The sequence below is a fragment of the Myxocyprinus asiaticus genome, chromosome 20 (assembly GCF_019703515.2).
Source record: "Myxocyprinus asiaticus isolate MX2 ecotype Aquarium Trade chromosome 20, UBuf_Myxa_2, whole genome shotgun sequence".
In the NCBI taxonomy this organism is placed as follows: Eukaryota; Metazoa; Chordata; class Actinopteri; order Cypriniformes; family Catostomidae; genus Myxocyprinus; species Myxocyprinus asiaticus.
Window position 1 is genome coordinate 29,597,383 of NC_059363.1, and position 23,464 is coordinate 29,620,846.

The window sequence follows — 23,464 nt, forward strand, 5'->3', positions numbered from 1 at the left end:
GAGTTACTGTAGACTTTGTCAGTTTGAACCAGTCTGGCCATTCTCCATCGATTTCTCTCATCAACAAGGCATTTTTGTCCACAGAACTGCCCCTCACTGGATGTTTTTGTTTTTGGCACCATTCTGAGTAAATTCAAGACACTGTTGTGTGTGAAAGTCCCAGGAGATCAGCAGTTACAGAAATACTCAAACCAGCCCATCTGGACAGTCAAAATATTATGGAAGATTACTGAAATATATATATATATATACTGTATATATATACTGACTGTCCTGTTTCTTTTTCAACTTAGATTAAAGGATGTAGAGGCATGCATATCATATACTTTCATATTTTTCTTTGTATTTATTATTTATATCATTTATTTGTCTATTACTTCATGTCATATTTAAAATTTGTCATATTTGAAATCTGAGATACCTTTTTGCCCTCTAAAAACAAATATAATAATTTTCTTATAGATTTAACACTTATAGCATTTTTTATATATATATATATATAACACAGTTCACTATTTAGTCTTTCATGAGGAAAGAACAATACAATTATAAATATCACACTTTGTAAAGTTTCTGTCAGATACATTTGTGTCAGATACATAGAGTGCTAATGGCATATTTAACACAAAGCCTAATGTGTCAAATTTGAGAAACGTAATTTCAACATAGTAATTTATTAACATAAACATAGTGCTTTGAAACAACCAAAGGCTAGTCTTATAAAGCAAACATTTATTGTCAAAAAATTTCAGTAACATTAATTATAATGTTACCTTGAACTTTTAAAATAATCTGTCATTTATCCCAACACAGAGTCACTTTTCACGCAAGTCTGCCACCATTTTTAACTGCCACCATTTTTAACTGACCGATTTAAAACATTAAAACCATTTTTTTTTTTTTTTTTTTTTTTTTTTCACAAATAACCATTAGATGGCTCCATAAACATGTGAAACTTATATACCATTGGTTGTTTGGCTCATTTGCTTGAACAGACAGTGAAACTGGAGCCTTCAAACATTGTGTGTCATATTTGATACACACGGTGTAATAGGGTTAATAAACAACTGCAATCATTAGAAGACATTTTGATGTAAATGACCGCACACAAACTATAGTCTACTTAAGAATACTTACAAATTGATCACAGTAACTATAGTTTCCACCAGAGGCAGACTGGCCATCAGGAGAACCGGGGACTTTTTCCGGTGGGCCGGCTGCGAAATTAGTGAATTCCATTAGTGATATTGTTATTATAACAAATAAACAAAACATTATTTATAGCAATTTTATAATAGAGAGAAAATTTATTAGTTGTTACAATAACTGAAGTAAACCATGGTTATTTGGTGGAAACCATGGTTACCATAATTTTTTGAGACCTCATCATAACCTCAGTCTCACACATAAATTACTGTTTAAATTTAAATTTAATGGAATTATACAGAATTTTAGTATTATATATTTTTCATTATTATATTTTATAATATAAATTTTTACTTATTTTTAATTATTTATTTTTACTTATTTTATCTTTTTACAGATGTTTTCAGATACAGTATTATTATTAGTCTGATACATTTAGGATAATCAACATTTCTTTAGAATGTAGAGACATGCTTAAAGATATCCACGAGAAGAGTTGGTTCTTTCCAGGGCGCATGTGAAATAAACATGCGCTTATTCAGAGCCCTAACTAGGTAAAAAATCATTACAATTTTTAAAATCCTCAGAGGGGTTTCTGCTGGTTACAAATGGCCACCAGCCTGTTCTCGTTATCGCTTGAGAGTTGGAGGTTCAACAAATGTACGTTCTAGTGCCGTGGGAGGTCTTGACTGGATTTGGGCAGTGGAGACTTATTTAGGGCTGAGAAATTTAATAAGCAGGGACTGTGTAATCCTCTTCCCAGCTCAAGCATTGGGCCTGGGGACCAACATGCACCACAAGAGTATGACAACACACACAGTATACAGATCTGGCCCCGTGATCAGAGAAAGGGCAGAGCCTGATGTCCCTAACAGGAGGAGTAGAATACAGCATTTCAACTTGGCAGCCACAAAAGCTGGCAGAGGGCAGAGAAACTTGAGTTGAGTAGGCCACACTGACAGACACGGGTACAGGGTGGACTGAAAAGAGAAAGAGAGATAGTACGCTGGTCTAATGGCTTGGGACTGAAGTATGGAGGTGTCCTGCTAACAGATGTTGGTCCAGAAGGCTGCTAACAAGATGAGGATAGTTCACCACGTGAGTCCTCAGGGATTAGAAGTGAGCGAGAGGTAAACAGATTAGTCCAGAAAAAGAGGAAGCATTTTTAACCTTAACAGTCCTCTCACGCCCTGAAGAGCATCTTTCACTCAACTACTTACACACTCAGAATTTATAGCCTCAGCAGAGACCAACCACCACTACGACCCTCAGGGATCAAATCTGCACCCAAGAACCTGCACCATTGTTGTGGAATACTCCTAAACCTAGTGCCCTTACATAGCCCCTTCCATGGAAGCCTGGACACATAATCACTGGAACTCTCTCGACCTTGGACATGAGATAAATCAATGTGGACAACTTTCTGTTATTTCCAAATGAGTGACTTTACATCCAAAAGGGCATAATCTACAGCAACATGCCATTGAAAACAGGATTACTCCTCATTCTGTTCTTGTTTACCCTGCAAGCCACCAGAATCAAAGGTAAGCCAGTGTTTGTGGGGAAGACGAATGGTGTTTTCTTGTTTCGTTTATATGCTGTCTTGGAAAAGTCTTCACCAAAGGCAGGACCTCTGGAACTGTAATATGTCTGAGAGCAGTTTATATACTGATGCCTTATACGACGGAATCTTCTCCCCTCCGGTGACCCAAATGAGCATTTTAATATTTTAGGAGCCAATTTATGAAGGACATGAAAGAATCCCTGCCCATTAGCGCTTAGTTTTTGGTATGTCAGAATGGAATAACATGTTCCAAAATTGCATTTCAAGTAAGGAGTGCCTCTAGTTTGGCTCCCGTTTTCAGAGGCTCCATTCATTAGGAGAGAGAAACAAAAGGCATTCTGTTTGTGACCGTGTGGAACACTAATCTTTTCTGGCTTGTAGCTTTACTGTGGGGCCTTGTTCATCAGAAGCACTGTTCAATTAGCATTGTTTCCCCTCATGTCTGCACATGTGCACAGCAAACCCATAGACTGCAGCAGACAAGATTATCAAATAAATCACTCTGGTTTATCAGTGGTGACAACTCAATCTACCTTGCAGCAATTGTCTACTTATTCTTCTGATCAGTTTTCTTAATTGCTCATGTACAGATGTGACCAGATGTACTCTGACCCAGAAACACATGAGATCACAGAGACCCTCATATCTCTGTGAGTGATCAGCTCACTATCGTCCATAATAAACATCTCTAAGTAGGGCCACATGTGGCACAAGGCCAAGGTTTCTTTGTGTCTGATCAAAATAATTAGACTGCTGGCCCAATCTGATCTGACACCAAGGTGACAGTTTCATGGATTACAACAATAGCACAGTTGTGCTCAAGAGAACTGGCACAAATCTAAATTAAAGTAAAAGTACAACCAAAAATTAAAATTCTATCATAATGTACTCATCCTCATGTCGTTCCAAACCTGTATTACTTTCTTTCTTGTGCAGAACACAAAAAGAGATGTTTTAATGAATATTTCGGTTCATCTTTTCAATACAATGGCAGTGGATAGTGCCTCCCTTTAAAGCTTGAAAAAAGACCCAAAAGTACCATAAAAGTAGTCCATATGGCCTATGCGTCATATTCCAAGTCTTCTGAAGCCATACGACTGCAACTCGAAATTTAAGCATTTTTTTCTGTGAAAACCTTGGCGTCCATTGCATGTTTATGTGCGCAATGAGAGAAGCTTGTTTACAGTTGCACGCATTGCAAAAACTTGCATTGTTTTTAAGCGCTTAACAACACACACACACACACACATATATATAATTTCCAGGTTTTAATAATAATAATAACAAATCCTATTCTGTATGGTCTCATGAGTTTTGCACCCCATTGTATGTTAACATGGTGTTTTGATGGTTTTAAACAACTGATATAAACTTTAAAAACAACCCTGAAGAAAGAACAGTTTAGACCAGAATGAACATCCATGCTAGTCCATGGTCAGGGGCGTAACTACGAGTAGTGCAGGGTGTGTAACTCTAATGTTGCCTGGGTTGAAAGGAGGCCCATGACGGCTGACCAGATGGGAACCTTGAAACCTTGTTGGAAGGTTCTTTGCACTGGGGCCCATAAGATCTAAGTTACGCCACTGATGGTGGTACATTATATGCTGGTTTGGTGCTGGAAGATGCTGGTCTCACCACCAAAATCTATCTGATAAGCCTGGTCGACCAAGGACATTTTGCTGATAAAACTAGTTTTAAAACCTGGTGCGGACTACAGCTTCCAAAACATAACATATGCCAGTGACCAGCAATGCTTGTCATTTTAGCAGGGAATATCTGCTTTAGATCTTTCATTTATGCATTCATGCACAAGGCAATTCTTCTGTCCCAAACACATTGCTGTCATTAAGGAAAAGTACACTACTAGACTACTATCAAATCTCTGAAGTGATTTTGCAAAGCAAGATTAGTCGTTTGGCTTTAAAAGTTAACAACTTAATGTCAAATACAGAAGTATGTGTAGCTTTTTTTCACAGTACTGCACTTGTATCTCTAATGCTAATTTGCCTTTAACCAAGCTTATGCTAATCTGTGTGTGATGAAAAGAGGTCCAGGGAAGTTTGCAAGAGCCCCTTGCTGAGTGCGGCTTAATGTCTTAAGAAGATCTCTCAAGTTTACCAGCTGCTCACACAATGCCCCGTTTTCAAAACATTCAGCCTGTTTCAATAGAAGCCCTGTGCTTACTACCCTATTTTATTTATTTTTTTATTTTTTTCTAACCCCTAATTTCTTTGCATAACATCGTGGCTCAACCTCTTTTTAATTTTAAGAAGAGAGGCAAGAGATGGTTTTGAACTGATATTATTAATTTCTCAAGAGCTGTTGAAGAGGCTGAGACTTGGAGGGGATCAGCAGTGTCATGCTCAAATGAGGGGCAGGTAGCGAGTGGGTTTTAAATGAACGTTCCAAAAATAATTTGTATATTTGATAAATAAAGCCTGTAGGATTTTTACAGTCCTTTAAGATTGTTACTTGTCAGACTGTACAATATGAACGCATTGAGATAACCATGGCACACTGTGTGACATTATGTCAGATCGTAGCCGACTGTGGTACCAATCGTCCCAATTAGTGAACATGAGCTGAGCAGAATAGAAGCAAAACGGCGAGATTTGCCTGGAGGAACTTTTTTTTTTTTTTTTCCTGAAAGTCAGGGCATCTGCATTTCTGTTGCTCCATTACCACTCCATCACAAGTATAACAAATAAAAAAGAAAGATGGATTTGTCAAATAGGCCTTTAATAAGAGTGCCTGATCACAAATACAGAAAATTACAGGTGTAGTGTGGGGGAGGTAGCCTTCAGTAATAATTAGCTACCACAAGCAAAGATTCATTGTGGAAATACAAAGACTTGTGGCCCGATGACAAAGTTCTGCCTTCACTTTGGGAAAACAAAAAAGCTGGGTTATAGTACGTCTTTCTCCTCTTTTAGATTAGTAGCCTATAGGCCAAGCAAAATATCAAAAAATGTATATAGGCTCATAATATATCGTGGTTGCAAATTCCCTATATATAATGTACAAACATGACATAGATTTCTATGTATCTGAATCTGCTGATTTGGATTCAAATGTCCCATAAATACCAATATAAACTGTTTAATTTTATTTATGAAATTGGAGTGGTGTGAATCTTAACTAAAGAAGTTTACAGACATTTAAAGTACATTTATAAAAAGTAAAATACTAATTTATAAAGTTGTAAAGAATATGCATGATAAATGTAAAGAAAAGAAAAACGTGTTTAGAAAATGCAAATATTTACACTATTTATTTTCATTTTGTAAGCTCTGTATTTATTTAATTCAGGGAATAATGCTTTCATGTTGCTGAAGTGTTACACTTTTCTCCAAGTATTTTCTGCTTATTTATGTTCCAACCTGGTCTCATGAAATTTACGTGAGCATTGCAATGCTTTTGCAAAACTGGAATTACCTGCTTCATTACACGTTTGGCTGCAGTTTCCAAGTTAAATGTCCAGTGGGGGGCACCAAAACCAAGGTTGTAATCAGACGAGGTTTTTAAGGTGAATTTTTAAATGAAGGTTTTAATAAGTAAAACATACCTCCCTTATCTAAAACTTTACCCTAAACCTAACCAATAGTGTCCGAAAAGACAAATGAGAGTTTATCAATACAAACATCCTTACCCTTAACCAACACCTATTTCTAACCGATAGTATTTTAAAATGCAAAAAAAAAAAAAAAAAAAAAACATTTACTGAAGCAGCCATGTAATTTGGTCTCGCTTCTATGCCACTTTCACTTTCGTGTGTCTTTGGATGGACTCAAGCCGCGGTCGTCGAAGCATACTCAGCAGGGTTTCTATGAAAACAGTGAATTGGGGTGCGAGAGATGAGTGGACTATCTCATCTGGCCGTCGTAATAGCAGTCACACTATACGGTTGCGATACTAAATTTCTGACACTACCAGAACTTCGTCGAGGCTAAAGATCATCGCAAAGGCTATTAATCGGCCGTCGGTGAACATGTCACACTAAACATTGTAAGACTGCTGATTTTGCCCAACGATGACATACGTGCTCAAAAGTTTGCATACCCTGGCAGAAATTGTGAAATTTTGGCATTGATTTTGAAACAACCACACCGTCTTTTTCCAGAGCAGCCTGTATTTCTCCTGAGATTACCTGTGGGTTTTTCTTTGTATCCCGAGCAATTCTTCTGGCAGTTGTGGCTGAAATCTTTCTTGGTCTACCTGACCTTGGCTTGGTATCAAGAGATCCCTGAATTTTCCACTTCTTAATAAGTGATTGAACAGTACTGACTGGCATTTTCAAGGCTTTGGATATCTTTTTATATCCTTTTCCATCTTTATAAAGTTCCATTACCTTGTTACGCAGGTCTTTTGACAGTTCTTTTCTGCTCCCCATGGCTCAGTATCTAGCCTGCTCAGTACATCTACGTGAGAGCTAACAAACTCATTGACTATTTATACACAGACACTAACTGCAATTTAAAAAGCCACAGGTGTGGGAAATTAACCTTCAATTGCCATTTAAACCTGTGTGTGTCACCTTGTGTGTCTGTAACAAGGCCAAACATTCAAAGGTATGTAAACTTTTGATCAGGGCCATTTGAGTGATTTCTGTTATCATTTTGATTTAAAAAGGAGCCAAACAACTATGTGATAATAAATGGCTTCATATGATCACTATCCTTAAATAAAAGACAGTTTTTTTTTTTTTTGCATGATCAGTCATATTTTCAAAATCAATGCCAAAATTTCACAATTTCTGCCAGGGTATGCAAACTTTTGAGCACAACTGTAAATCTTTTAGGATTCCCAAAATTTGTCTCAGACAGCAGAATCGTGGCCAAAATCGTACAGTGTGCGAAAATCTTATGTTCCACAATTAGATAATAAATAAATAAATAAACATTGTTGCATAAATAGGGCATTCACATGTCAAATTATTTGCTTAATAGGCAACATGAAATAGTTTCATGAATGCAGTTTTTCTTTCATGTATTTCCTATTGAATCAGGAAGTTCGGGTGGGACATATCGAAGGCCATGTCACCCACGAAGGGCACGGAGGGACATTCTTATACAAAAGAGCATTTGATTGGACAAAAATATGTAATGCAAGGGGAGTCATCAGTATTTTAGTCAGTTTTTCCTAGCGAAGCACCAATACAGGGCTCCAGACTGCGACTAAAATAATTGATTGCGACAATAATTTAAAATCTAGTCACCATTTGCAACAATTGGGTTGTGTGTGTTCATATGCGGTTTCATCAGATATCATCTTGTGAGTTACTGAATACATCTTTAGAGCGCGCACCACCAAACCCAGCGCGAGAGAGTTGTGAACAAATGACTCTTTTGAACCGGGTCTTTTTCATGAATCACCCGAAAAGAACTGAGTGTGTGAACTCAGGAGCTCAGGTTAGCAGTTTGAATCAGAGTCACTTTCTCAGCGAATCATCCGTCAGTGTGTTCGCAACTGGGAGCAACCAAGTAGCAAAACATATATCTCTGCACCAGAACATCGTAGAGACTTCTGTGTTGGGTCATTTGACTCAGGCTAGCAAGGCACCTTGTTAGTATCACCCTAGCAACTAAATGGGGTCACCCTAGCAACCAAGTAGCAAAACACATATCTTGGCACCAGAACATCATAGAAACTTCCAGGATGGATCATTTGACTCAGGGTAGCAAGGAACCTTTTGAGCATCACCCTGATAACTGTCTAGCAACCAGATGGGGTTACCCTAGCAACAGAGGAACAAAAAAATATCTCTGCAGCAGAACATTGTAGAGACTTCCATGTTGGGTCATTTGACTCAGGCTAGCAAGGAGCCTTGTTAGTATCACCCTAGCAACTGCCTAGCAAATAGATGGGGTCACCCTAGCAACCAAGTAGCAAAACACATATCTTGGCACCAGAACATCATGGAAACTTCCAGGATGGATCATTTGACTCAGGGTAGCAAGGAACCTTTTGAGTATCACCCTGATAACTGCCTAGCAACCAGATGGGGTTACCCTAGCAACCGAGTAGCAAAAACATATCTCTGCACCAGAACATTGTAGAGACATCCGGGTTGGGTAATTTGACTCAGGCTAGCAAGGAGCCTTATTAATATCACCCTGGTTACTGCCTAGAAACCACATGAAAAAGCCTAGCCTAGCAAAGCAACATGCTAGCAACATGCTAAAACATGCTGGCAATGCCTAGCTAAGCATTCTATAAATCAATAAACTTTCAGACTTGGCTTTTTCAAGCCAACCTAAAGTTGTCCTGATGAACTTTACTTCTCTAGATGTCTTTGCAGTGCTGATGTACACTGTGACTATGAAATTAACTGAATGAACTTAATGAAGGGAATGTTCCTTTCATTGTAATATTTGTATCTTCCAGCCTGAACTTCCTTAGTCTGTAAATAGACTAGACCCAGTAAAACATCAGGTGTAAGTTTATTAGTGATCTCAAACCCAATTAACTCTCCTCTATCACTGGCCACAAGTCATTAGGTAACAGTTAAAACCACCTTGTAATCTATAATTATAAAATACTCTTTAAGTGTCAGCATGGGTTAGTCTTGGGAACTTTGGCAAGAACAAACATTCAATAAAAACATTAGAATTCCAAGCAAACTACAGTATGTTTACAGTATATACCAAGCATGTAAGTAAGCCATTCGAAGGTTGATATCCTGAAGAGTTTAAAAACTTTGAGAGGTTGGACACGTCAACTTGTGGATCAACAAATGGCATGAGTTTTGGACAAACCTATGTGCTTTCCCAACAATGGAAGACAGGAGTGTATGGGGAAACCTGTTTGAAAACAGCAATTATTTGTGCAATTCCTTTTGGTGCTGCTAGTAGTGTAGAAATTGCACACTTCACCTTTAAAGAAATTCTTCACCCAAAACAAAAAATGTTGTCATTATTTACTCACACTCAAGTCATTCCAGATCCATCTGACTTTCTTTTGCATAACAAAAAATGAGGCATTTTTTGAAGGGTGTCCTCACACTGATTTTAATACAATGGCAGTTGGTAGTGTATGACTTCAAAGTTTAAAAAAGGATTCTCTCATGCACTCATGAACTGAATAGGCTTTAGTCTCACATCCAAAAACCAAGGTTTGCTATTTGCAAGGTAGTTGCAGGGGGAGGGACATTAGCATTCTAGAGAGAATTTGATTGGACAAAAATCTGTATAGTGCAAGATGAGTCATCAACATTTTGGTCTGTTTTCCCAGAAGAGAAACACTGTAAATTTAAATGCCGGAAGTCTTGATTTTCACTTTAAAATAACTTCAATTTCAGGTTGTTTCTCATCAAAACCTATTGCATGCTTTTAGAGGACTTATAAATATGCCGCAATAGTTGCACGGACAATATTTATGATGCTTTGGGGTAATATTTTAAGCTTCAAAGTGAGTCACTATAAAGTGCCATTGTATTGAAAAGGACCCAATATTCATTAAAATCTTTCTTTTTGGGATATAGGTACAAAATGAAAGTCATACGGGTTTTGAACGACATGAGGGTGAATAAATGATTACAGAATTTTTCATTCTTTTGTGAACTATCCCTTTAAAGCAGTTATCCTTTTTATGTAATGATTATGTGATTTTCAGTCAAAGGCAATTAGACCACAACAACTAGAGCATAGACGTTTACAACTCTTATCTGGTGAATGTGCTTAACATCTGTCTGGATGGTGACTTAGGGGGCCTAATCCTATTAAATGTTCATTCAGCATACTAATTGTAGACTTAAAGGGTTTCAAATGGACTCTGACTGAGCGCAATTACATGAAGTGTAATTATACAATCCCTTGTCTTACTGTCCTCAGGTAAACTTAATCCTGTCATAATCCAATCCTATAACAATAAACACATACTGTTGTTGTGACCTTTGCAGATCTCAACATTGACAACTTGATTCTCGGGATCAGAAATGTGAAGTATAGGCACTTCCTGGAGACTCCATGGCCCATCAAGCCATTGACAGATGGCAGAGTTTCATTTTCTCTAGACAGGCATAGAGCAAAGAGATCTGCGCTGTTTAGTACAGGAGTGAAACTGTGTCCTCAGGAGAGAATGGCAGAGGTCATCACCAGCCATAAAGCCTACTACAAACTAAGAGGTAGGACAATATCTACCCTAAACACCACCAAGGACTGAGCATTGAGCATCAGTGCCAAATTTGGCTACAACACCTCAGATCCTCATAAATCCGAATTAACTTCCTAGTAATTTGGAGCCTTCTGAGAGATGAAGGATCAAGCTAAGCCAAAAAAATAAATGGCTGGGAACCAAGTGTAGATAAAGGTAGTTTATCAAGAAAGAAGGCTTGTCTGCTTCTTTAAGTCATTTAGTAAATATTTCTCTACTTTGAAGTTTCCATAGATCAAAGTAAATTAGGTAAGGAAAGTTTAACCAAGTAAAGAACATCCTTTGGACATTTTTATTTGGTTTAATGCATTCACATTGTTCAGCACTTTTACTTAAACATTTTTAAATTGATTGTTTTCTTAGCTACCTAAACTAATTCCTAACTTTAATGAACTGTAGGTAAATTTGAACTGTGAGCAGAATACGATGTTAGACATGGATATCTCTATAAACACTTTGAAATGTGAAAATGTGGATTGTTCACCCAGAAATGAAAAGTCTGTCATCATTTACTCATGCTCGTGTCATACCAAACGCGTATGACTTTCTGTAAAGGAACACAAGGAGAAATTTTGAAGCATGTTGACACTGCTGTTTCCCCATTCAATGAAAATGAATAGGGACTGAGGCTTTCAGTCCCTAATATTCTGCCTAACATAGTGTTTGGAACAATATTAGGGTAAACAATGACAGAATTTTTATTTTTGGGTAAACTATTCCTTTAAGAAGCTATTTCTACCTGACCTGACACTTAAAAATTACTTTTGTTAGTGTGACCTAATGTATTTATGTTGATTCGGTCATATTAAATAACACTGGCTTGAATAAAACAAGTTCATTTAGATTTAACCACATGTGGCACATTTTTAGGTTCCTGAAAAAACATTTTTACAGTGCAGCAAATAACAGTAGATATAATTTCTAATACAAACAATCTGTCAGAGATACTGTCTTAACTGTCAGAGATGCAGTTAGGTCTTAATCACTGTCCATGATAACTGTATTGGCATAACGAGATGGCAAGAGAAAATCGCAACACACTAAGTATTGCTCAGTATAGATACAACTTTGAATTTTAAGTGTCCTGAATCAACTAAATCAATAAATTTTAAAGCATGTAATTCAATAAATAATATATTAGTTGGTTCGTAATAGTCAACCCATTTTACAATCCTTATTGCTCTCTTCTGTAACATATATATTGGTTTTATGTTGGCTTTATATGTATGACCCCATACCTCCACACAGTAAGTAATGTATGGAACTATGAGCGAACAATATAGTATATATAATGAGTTTTGTTTAATATTGCAATGGATTTAGACATTTTTGTTTTTACATTATTTATATGTGGTTTCCAACATCTATTATAACACCCAGAAATTTATTTTCATACACTCTTTCTATTTCCTCATTATTAATCCTAATCTTAGCTTTATTAATGCTATAATTCTTTAATAATTTATTAATTATTAATTATTATTCTCATGATATTTAACAGTTTGTCAAGAAGCTGTGTGGGAGGCCTTCCGGATCTTTCTTGACAGAGTTCCTGACACCATGGAGTACCATCAGTGGGTGTATGCCTGCCAGAGAAACTCACTTTGCATGGATGATTTGGCCCAAAATTTTAGTAGCACACAGGAGCATCTTGCCATGGTAGCCAGTGTGGGTAGTTGCTTGCATTCATTGCCATGCTGTCAATTTGGCTTGCCAATAGAACTGGTCACTTTGTAGGCCAACTGGAAAGTCTAATTTACAGTGGGTTCCCTTAAGAATATCCAAAGTTTTTTTTTTTAAATAGTGTTTTTAATTTAAATTAAAAATAAAAATTAAAGGAATAGTTCACCAACTTACAGTACTTACCATGCCATTCAAACCCATATGGTTTTCTTACTTATGAGGAACACAAAAAGAGATGTCGAATTTTCACAACCTGTCTTTTCAAAACAATGGCAGCGGATATAGTTACTCCCTTCAAAGCATCCGTCACACGTTCATGGGCACTATGAGAGAAGCTCGTTCACAGCTGCTCACATGTTCACGCGAGAACTTGCATTTTTTAGCACTAACAACAGCAAGTAGTACTAAATGCTACTGTAAACGAGCTCATGCACTCCTAAACACACAATTGACATCAAGATATTTGCTGAAAAATGTACAGTATTTAAATAATTTAACCAGACCTTACAGGAATAGTTTACTAAAAAAATAACATTTCAAGTCTTCTGAAGGCATATGATACATTTATTTAGAAACAACCCAAAATGTAAGTAATTTTTCAGCGAAAACTTTGACCGCTGAGCGTTCATGAGCACTATGAGAGAAGCTCCTTCACAGTGGCTTGTACAGTATGTTGAAGCGAAGACTCGCATTGTTTAGTGTAAAAAAACATCAAGTACTCATGAACGAGCTTCTCTCATGCACTCATACACATGCATTGACATCAATATTTGAAGATTTAAAAAAATATATTTATTTCTCACCAAAATCCATAGTATGCCTTTAGAAGACTTGGAATTTTCATTTTTTGGTGAACAATTCCTTTAAGGTCTCAGGTTAACATCATTTGAAGACACTTTCACATTTTGTTCTACAGCATAATTTACACACATTTCCGTCTATATCAAATGAGAATCTGAAGCCACTGTGCTTTTCAAATGTGCTACATATTGACTACAACGGTTGTCTGATCCATCAAGCAAGGAAACTAACATTGTTGTGGTCATAGTAATCCTTATGTAGCAACTTGTTAGCAACATATCTGTTTTTAAAAAACACAGCAGCTTCAAAATTTTAGTTTGAGGAATGACTGTGTAATTTTTGTTGTAGAACAAAACATGAAAGTCCCATCAAGAAATTTTAAACACCTTAATTAACTCATAAATAAAAAGTAAAAAAGAAATTTTAAAAGGAACACATGACTCTGCTAATGCTAATTGCTAATTACTAAATGCTAATTCTCTTCCTGGTTTTAGGCTTACAAACTGAACAGTCCTATATAGCAAAAAATGGCTAATATTATTAATCTAATAAATTAATTTTCTTGTTGTACATTCTCAAAGAGTGAATGCTGTTTTCTTACAGAGAGTGAATGCTCAAGATGAACAGGAGAGGTAAGAATCCCGAAGATGATGTTGAATCCAAGGGTACTATCTTTGTTGCATTATTAATGGTATGATGATTTATTGTCTACATTTAGGGGCTAAACCCTTCAGAATATCTAGAATGAGGTTATCTGACAAGTGGGAGATGAGAAAATCCCAGCCTGTCCTTTAAAAAACAAAGTTTGTTCATATTTGCTGGCCTAGCTAAACATTGCTCTCTGACCTGATTCACTTTACTTTAATAAGAGGGATCAGTGCCCAGACACATTACGCTTGGGTGTTAGTGCCACACAAACATACCCAGGCTCATATGCAGTCGACCCCCTTATCAGGGACAATGAGATATTATTGCATTTATCATTCTGGAATTGATTCATCCCTTCTCAACATGTTTTTAATTATCTTTAGGTCTCTCACACCTGCACCAGGCGAAAAATGTAAGTCCTTACAACCTCAATGACAAAAAATATTGGTTGATCTTATAAAACGTTAGTGATTGTTAGCCTTTTATACTTCAGGTTCAAAGAGTCCTGCTGAGCTTTTCATCATGGAGTCTGACAGAGTACGGCTACTCTCTCATGCTTTTTAGAATATGCATTTAACATACTGATAAAGTTAAAAACAAATAAATTGACTATTCTCTGATCTGATAGGAAACTGGGGCACCAGATGTTGTCCCTCAGAGGGTGGCAGAGCACATTGTGGAGTTCAGCGTGACAGTAGTAGACCCCAGCTACAGTAAAATTCTGAGTGATCCAGGAAGCCCTCAATATGAAGACATCACTCGTAGTCTCCATGAGCAGGTTAGGGAAAATAAAAATTACATTTCTTTATCCAACACTTAGTCTTAGCCATTACTCTGACAGATTATGTTTACTGAATTGTCAAAGACAAGATTATTAGGCGAGTTTGAATGTAGCTTACAGTAAAAAGCAAAGCCAAACAAGAATTGGGTCATTTCAAAACTGGCATTGGATTTGTTAAAATAAGACAAGAGCCATGGCACATGATTCACAGCATGGTACAATAGCATGTCTGACAATCTATAGTAAATAGCTTATTTAATTATGTAATTATGGATTTATATTTTCAGAACCTCACTGTACAGAATGTGTTACAAATATGCCCAGAACATCAATTTCCATACACACTTTTGCAGATGCAGCATGTTTTCAACAAACTTCCTGGGTTTAAAGAGATTCGAGAGTTGGGATTTCGGTGAGTTGAAGCTAGAACTGTGGGATTCACCCACACATTACACTCCATTGAACTTGAAAATTGTATTTTTGGTTGGGTAATTCTTTTTCACAGGGGCAGCTCCAGGTAACTACTTGAAGAAATGCTTTACTAATTTGCATTCACAACACCCGTGTTACAATTACTATACCATTATGTTCTGTTTTACTGTTACTTTTATCTGTATTATATACACAACAAAACAACATACTGCTTAATGAGAGGGAATCTTTTGGGGAAATTAAGATAATTAGGATAGCCACAGGCAGGGTGAATTTAGTTAAATTGGGCCACTTTCTGATAGTCATCTAAGCACCTATTTACACTTAAGGCAGGATTACACTACAGTGTTGGCCACTTCGATTGACACTTTGACTTTGATTGCTTAGTGTGACATGTTCACTGATGGATGATTAATTGCCTTATCCTCCGGTAAAGTTCTGGCATTGTCAGAAATTTTCCATCACAGTTACGAAGTATGACTGCTCTTACGATCGCCTGATGGTGTAACACCCAGTCAGCGCTGTCAATTAGGATGACTGGGACCAAAGTCTTGGCTATGATGTGAATTGTACAATCTGACACAGTCACACAGTGTACCTTGGTTTTTATCTCACTTGAATCATAAATCATAAACTTGAATACAGTCTGACAAGCAACAATTATAAAGGGCCGCACAAACGGCACAGTGTGCACCCTGATCTAGTCACTCCATGTGTCTTGATCGATCATATTAATATCCGATTTGGGAATGCACATTCCACATTCACACTCGGCCACATAAGTTTTTCTCCATAAAATGAATATAAATCCGATCTATTATTCCAAACCAACAGTTTCTGCAATTATAGATTTCACTTCCATAATGATGCTAATGCAAGACAGCGAAATATGATTTATTGATTATCTTATAGATAATTTGTTTTAAGTTGGAGAGGCTCAGTCTCCATTCATGTGTATTATCGATGATTGCTCGCACTTGTGTCTAATCAATGATTGCTTGCTCTTCTGCGTGCAAACATAGTTCCCTTTCGTAGGAACTCCAACTGCGTATTCGCTATGGGACACCGTCTGAGTGTCACATGGTCTGAAGCCCTTATTCAATCACACCAATTTATTGGCTGATGGTGCTTAAGCAACGCCCCTAGGGAGCTACGTCACGGGCCGACGAGGACAGTGGCACTTTTTCGAGGCTCGCAATTTCTTACCACGAGGTGTTATCCCCACTTGTTCCAGTTCTATAGCCTCCAGATTTGGAGCTCCATGTGTGGGAGCCTATTGGGATTTCAACTTTGTGTCTGAGAGGATTGGAGTGCGAACGGAAATCGGATTCTTCCTCTTGTTTGTCGCCCTACCCCTGAGCGAAAGTGCGAGTCTCATCAGACATGCTCTGAGGCCTAGCTCGGCGGCCATTTTCTGACGAACAAAGCATGTAAAAGAGATACCATGCGTGTTGTGAGCAGTCACCATTAAAAAACGCTGTATGAGAGAATTCGTCGTTGGAAGGGAAAAAATTGGGCATTTTGTCCCTATTGTCTTTTTCTGTGTCGTTCTGGGAGAATGCATATGAATAAGGCAATGGAGGAGCACCTCTGCCTTTCTCTCTCTCCCCTCCCAGTTCGAAGCGAACTGCTCATGGCGGAGGGGATCATGCATGGACCAGTGAGCCCGGCCGCAGAACGAGGGGGCTGGAATAAGAGAATATTCCCTAATGGAGTGATGGCGAATCAATGCGCAGAGTCCTTTGTCAGTGCCATTATTCTTTCAGGATTTTATCAGGAGATGCGAGGTATTTTAACATGTTTTTTCTTTCACCTGTTCGTGGACCACGGGGGCATTCTAGTGAGACAAGAGATGCTCACTGCTATCTCTGCTTGATTTTTCGGTGGCGGTAGGAATGTCGCTCTTTTTAGTCAGCTGTACGATCTACACACAATGGTTTTGCAGTCCAACTAAACGTATTGCATTAAGGAATGCCTTTGAGTTAATATTGGCTCCATTTGGTCTTTCCCTCATTCCCCTCAAGGCTTGCAATGGGGAATGAGTTGGTCAGGGCAATGCTTTTGTTCACGAGGGTGTTTAGCAATATCCGGCTAGTACACGTTGTTCCCCCATTATATGCCTGGACCGGTTTAGTGTCTAACCCATTTTTCAGTACACCAATTTTGATCAATTTCGCCTGTAATTTATGCTGCCGAACGAGCATTGAATATTTTCAGTTTGAATTTTGCTTCTGCCTCCATGACCTAGGGTCTCAGGGCACGCGTAATATAACTCAATGTACAATAAAAATAGGTCTACACACAAGCCTGATGGGTTTGCTGTGTAACGAAGGATGAGCCCCATTCAGTGAATGAAATTGGACGATATAAACGTATCCATTTCTCTCCTGTTTTCCCTTCGGTCAGTATCGGGGTGAGTTCGCTGTTGTACACACCTTGAACATCTGACAACCAAAATATGATTCAGTTTTCCCCCTCTGCATGGGAACGAAATTTTTTTTTTAAATGCTTCCCGAATACAGCCTCTGTCTCCATGACCAAGGCTCTCGAGACATGCTTAACTGAATTTTATGTTCATCAAGCACAAGTGTACACAAAACACACAGTGAACATAAGCACCACACGTTGTCCCCGCATAAAGAATTCTGGGGCCGTTGTGGCAAATCTGCTTGCTCTCAATTCCCTCCATATTCGCACATTCTTCCACATTCTATGCTAGGGAAGATGGTTTATCTGGCGTGCTTTGCTGTAAATACATTCAGAGTGACCGCTTTTTATAATTGCCTGATTGAATTCAGCCTCTGTCTCCATGACCAAAGGTTTTGAGACATGCATAACAGAATTCGATGTTTATCAAGCACAAGTGTACACAAAACACTGTGGCATAAATAAATTGCCGTGATTGTATAAGGGCTTCAGACCATGTGACACTCAGACGGTGTCCCATAGCAAATATGCAACGTCTCGTTCCCACTCAGGGAACTAGGGTTCCGTTCCATGTAACCAAGACGTTCTATTTCGGAGGATAACCAGAATAACCAGAAGCATTTACACTGACCGATCGCATCTTATATCACTATCGATCTTGAATGTGTCTTTGGGGGCATTTACACTTTGTCTTTACATGATGTAAGAGCTATCCGATCAGTAAAAAGGAATGAAGTGACCAAGTGAAAATACACCACTCAATGTCAAAAAGTGGCACAATTTACCTGAATTCATCCTCACTGTGAGCATTCCAACTGCTCCATGTCACAGCTCTTATAATTCCCCTCATAACACTGAGCAGAGCTGGAGGTGCAACAGCACGGTATGCTGTGGTGTTTGAGACTGATGGAGTGAGGGCTACAGGGGACACATTGTCAGCTGATGAATCTGGCATGGAGGGAGTTCTAAAGGGCATGGTGACCAAGGCACTAAGCGAGGATACATCTCTACCTGTGGATGAGCTTTCCCTTACTTTCGAGCCAGGTACACAAAATCAATACAGTCAATATAAGGGCCCTTCGTGGACTACAAATATTTAACCATATCTGATTCATCCTGTACAGACTCTCCAACAGCAGAGGAGCAGGAGAACACAAGATCAAGTACTCAGGAAACAGAAGAAACAGGATTTTTACCTGGGGAAATTAGTACACAGTCCACAGAAGTCACCTCCGAGGAGACTATAAATTCTTCTGGGAGTACTGGCATCTCTTCTGGAGATCTAGGCCCTGATAGAACTAAAGTAGGGTTGGGTGAGTGGACAGAAAGGACTGTTACACAGGAGGTGGTACTTGATATATCGTCCCCTGTGACCAAACTGGCTGCAATAACAGAGCAGCCAGCCACAGAGCTAATCACAAGCTCCTACCTTGAGGATTCAAAGGAGGAAAGACTAATAACTGAAGACACTTTAGTGACTGGAGGTAAAACTTTCAAAGTTTTAGTGAGTAGTGAGTCACCGTATAAGCACATCCGCTTCCACAGGTAGACACACAAGTTAGATAGCCTAAGGGCAGACAGCCTAACCCACAAAATGCGTTACTGCATTAATAAAAGCTAGATGCAGCACAATGAACAGAACAGAGCGCACATGTCTTGAGTCATGTTTTAAAAGTTCTTGTACCTTGACACGGCATCTAAAAAATGTGGTGCTCATTCACGAGCTGCTAGGAAAAAAAAGCAGTAAATTGCGCAATGGTCAAAGACATCCATCTATCACAGTTTTTCTCAATCCTAGTCCTGGAATATCCCCAAAATTACACAACACTACACATACAATTAATCAGCTCATTAGTAGAGACTTCATGATGTAAATTGGCTATCAAATAAGAGAGACGTCTAAAATGTGCAGTGTTGAGTGAACTCCAGGATGAGGATTGGAAAGCACTGATGTTTAGATAGAAAAACAATGGAAAATCAGCACAGATGGATGCAAAAACTTGTTTGTGAACAGGCCTTAAAAATGAAATAATTAATTTGAAATTAGATGCATTTGCAAAGACACTCTCTGAAACTGGTTCTTTTGTATTCAAGGATCTCCAAGAACCACTACAGTGGATTACCCATCAAAGACGTCTGAAGTCCAAGAGGATGTTGGAAATGAAACTGTTGCCACAGCTGCCTCACTAGACTTGGATTCTTTTGAAGTAGCAAAAGAATCTACTTCAACTCAGCCAGAAATGGATTTTGATATGACACCAGGGACCTATCCAGCAGAGGCAACATCATCAATCGTGGCATCCCTAACCCTGACTGAGCGACCTCGAAAAGTTATCTTTCAAGAAGATGACTCAATTGGCCACGCTGAACTTTTAGAGACTCTTACCGAAGGTCTGTCTTCACACCCTACTAGTCCAATTGAAAGCCCAGAGTCGCCCATCACAATTGACCCCATTGACCATGTTGAGTCTCAATTTGTACCTGACACTGTAGAGACACTCCATCCTAAGGGGTCACCTTCACCCACTACAGATCCAATTGTCCCTGCAGCAATTCCCTCAGGGTTAACGCCCACTGCAGGCCCCATTTCACACATGACCTCTGACAGTTTCCTGGATGAAGAGGGACAGCCGCTCTGGACTTCTTCACCTCCAGAACGTGAAGGTATTACAGATAATGACACTGACATAAAAGAGGACTTAGAACAGTCTGACGAAGACACTGAGGACTTTGGGAGTGGATTACCCTCAGAAATAGATGAGCACCCACAATCCTCAGCTACTCCTCTAGGCCATGTTACGGCTTCTTCAATGATGGCTTCTAACCAGGCCAAAGAGTTAGTGGTGTTTTTTAGCTTACGTGTGACTAATATGATGTTTTCAGAGGATCTTTTCAACAAGAGCTCTCCCGAGTACAAATCGCTGGAAAACACGTTTCTCGAACTGGTAGGTAAACAACCACTTGCCTTTGACTTTCTCTTGCTACATGTCTTTTTATCCTCGCTTTATTGTTAGCTGTACATTTTTTGTGTGTCATAGTGAGTGCAAGGAAAAATTAATATATAAACATTATCATCTGTCTGCAGGGAATTGACGGATGAGATGCAAGAACTGTATTGTTCAAAATTTCATAGACATTTTCTATACAGCATTTCATTTTGGGTGACTGACAGGCAGAAAGTGAATTGCACTCCATTTTCTTTTCTTTGTTAGTTTTTTTAAAGTTCTGAACCGTGTTATCTAGGTTTTAGACAGAAAACCCACATAAAAATGTACAGAAATGGAACCCTGTATGGCGATTCAAAAGTAGTTCGAGTTTTATCTTGTAAAACTGTTTGTTTGTTTTTTCAACTAGAGACAATTCTTTGAACCAAGTGACTCGCCAAACCCTGAGTCCTCTAGTCCACAGACTGAAAGAGAACAGAGGATATTAGCCTCAATACCGGTACATCTCCATCAGAGTTTTTAAAAAGCATGATTAATCTTTTTTTGCACTAAATTCCACACTTTTTCTAATCATTTTTCATAACTGTCTACTCAGTGAGTTCTCTAACCAGCATTAACCAAAGCTAACCACTTGCACTCACCAATGTCTTATCTGTCCAACCTGAAATGTTGCTTATTGTTACTTTCTTTCTTTCTTTCCTTTTTGTTGCCTTTCTTGAGTGCATGTTGCCTTATTGCTCTGTACTTTTTTGGTTTCTCAGGATCTCAGTAGACACAAAAATATGCACGTTGAACTTGTGCATTTTTGGCTAAACCATACATATCAAATGCTAAAATGGAGCATGTTTACATGTACAATCTTACATCAGTCATACCTAATAAACAGACAACGTGTGTGGCCATGTAAACACTGTAAACATTTTCCTTTATTGGGGAAAGGACAAAAATCGATTGGCACACATAGATTTGTGCCAACCTCAATTTCGCTTAGCATGAAAACTCTTTTATGGCATTCTTACCGGCTATTTCAATGTGCACAAAAGTTGTGAGCATGCATCTTTATGTTATAGCGTCAAAAGCAGAGAATAACCTGATGATATCAAGACTCATGTTATCGCAGTTTTCTTGAGCTGTCAGGTTTTTATTATTAAGCTTAATTATTTATGAATGAAGATAAGTTATGAATTAAGTTAAGTATTTATGAATGTATTGGTGTGCATGTAAACACACTCATTATGCATTTGTGTACAACAAAGAGTAATAATGTCAGTACTGGGATTCTGCATTTAAAAAAGCCAAAATACACAGATGATGTCAAAAAGAATCTCTCAGGGAATTTTCTACTATTGTTTCTCTAAACTGCTTTTGTTTGTTAGCTAGCCAAATTGCTTGGTATTGTTCTTCAGTGAAAAACGTATCCTGGAATGCAATCAGTCTAACAATGTTATTTGTTAGAATGCAACATCAGTGAAGACTTTATTAACAGCTCAATGAATCATTTGCAATAAAAGCAATACACTGAATTGCTTTTGTGGCTTGTTTGTGTATGGTTCTGGGTGAATGCAATCTCTTGTAAGATGCTAGCTCACTGGATAAACACAGTGCAGGTATATTTTTATTAACAGTAAACCACCATAAAATAGTGGGCCTAGAATTGTCTAAATTAGAGGTTAATGAATATAGTTTGAGGTTTGAAGAATTTCTATGTTGCTGACTCTGTAAGAGGCATGTTTTGTTACTTTTGTGTCTTAAAGTCTAAAATAATTGGCAGATCTTATGTGTGTCAAACTAGATTTATTATTTTCATAATTTCCTTTACACAGTTCTAAAAGGTTAAAGGGACTATTGTACAATTTACAGCATTTAAATGTTCTGTTCTATAAATACATTTAAGATAAATAATTCATGTTTAAATTGTTTTGAAATATAAAGTGTGAATTTCAAGAGACAAAAACACAATTTCCAAAATTAAGTGGTTACCAAACTATAGTATTCAGTTAGATATCCTGACATGAACAACAGAACAATGAAACCTCACAGAAACAAAAATCTGGTCAGAAGCCAGTCTGGTAAGTACCTAAGTGAAATGGATTCATAAATGGGCTTTTAAAGAATAATTCGGAAACTGTTATGTTCTTCAACATTCTGAAAAAAGAACATTGATTTTCCACCAAACACATCAATTTTGCATGTTTATAATTCAATGTTTCGGAAGCTTTTGTAGAGGTGGCTGCAATATTTTGCAAGGTTTGCATTGAATTCAGCCTCTCAACCTTGTAGGGTCCTTGATTACCCCTGTCTCTACTGGTTTGTGTAGCAACCATCTTGATTGGTCATGGAGAACAAGAATATTTTTATTAATGCAAAGTATGCTAACTTTATTAAAATATGATAATATTAAGTGTACAGGAAAAGCTTGAGCTTAACTGACCATCATTATGTGTAAATTATTTTATTTCTAAAAATCAGCATTAATTTAATCCTAAACTATTATGGATGACATTGAAGAAGCCATTTGTTTCATATACTGTGTTAACAAAAAAACAAAAAACAATAATTAGTTGCATTTAGCATTTATTTTCCTATTTGGAAGTGACTGCTACTGTACATGATAGTGTCCTTCTGTCTTGTGGTGGCAATCAAAGGTCACAACACTGACATCAGCTAGACAGTAACACTGATTGAGAGTCAGTACAAGTGCTGTGGGTAACAGTAACACCTGCTCTGCCCTGGCACTCAGCCGAGAGGTGAGAGGTTGATCGTGACTGGCAGATCAGCTCTACCTACTAATACAGATTACGTGTACTAGCAAGGATCTGCTTAGTTAATATCATCCCAAGCCTCTACTGTATAGTATCTGTGCTTCTTCTCATATTTGTATTTATT

At 37.9% G+C, this 23,464-nt stretch overlaps 1 protein-coding gene across 4 annotated transcripts in view; it reads left to right on the top strand.

The window, feature by feature from the left end:
- The first annotated feature begins 2,431 nt into the window (after positions 1 to 2,431).
- LOC127411045 (interphotoreceptor matrix proteoglycan 1-like) overlaps positions 2,432 to 23,464 on the top strand; it is a 36,645-nt gene continuing 15,612 nt past the window's right edge. For 3 of the 4 annotated variants that reach the window (XM_051646376.1, XM_051646379.1, XM_051646377.1), the window contains exons 1-12: positions 2,432 to 2,690; positions 10,608 to 10,832; positions 12,363 to 12,529; positions 13,949 to 13,977; positions 14,377 to 14,405; positions 14,487 to 14,530; positions 14,622 to 14,771; positions 15,128 to 15,186; positions 18,496 to 18,677; positions 18,758 to 19,117; positions 19,728 to 20,578; positions 20,988 to 21,077. In XM_051646376.1, the coding sequence (XP_051502336.1) occupies positions 2,624 to 2,690; positions 10,608 to 10,832; positions 12,363 to 12,529; positions 13,949 to 13,977; positions 14,377 to 14,405; positions 14,487 to 14,530; positions 14,622 to 14,771; positions 15,128 to 15,186; positions 18,496 to 18,677; positions 18,758 to 19,117; positions 19,728 to 20,578; positions 20,988 to 21,077 (2,253 nt within the window). In that variant the 5' untranslated portion in view covers positions 2,432 to 2,623. The remainder of the gene's footprint in view (positions 2,691 to 10,607; positions 10,833 to 12,362; positions 12,530 to 13,948; positions 13,978 to 14,376; positions 14,406 to 14,486; positions 14,531 to 14,621; positions 14,772 to 15,127; positions 15,187 to 18,495; positions 18,678 to 18,757; positions 19,118 to 19,727; positions 20,579 to 20,987; positions 21,078 to 23,464) is intronic. The other variant, XM_051646378.1, reaches the window with a different exon arrangement.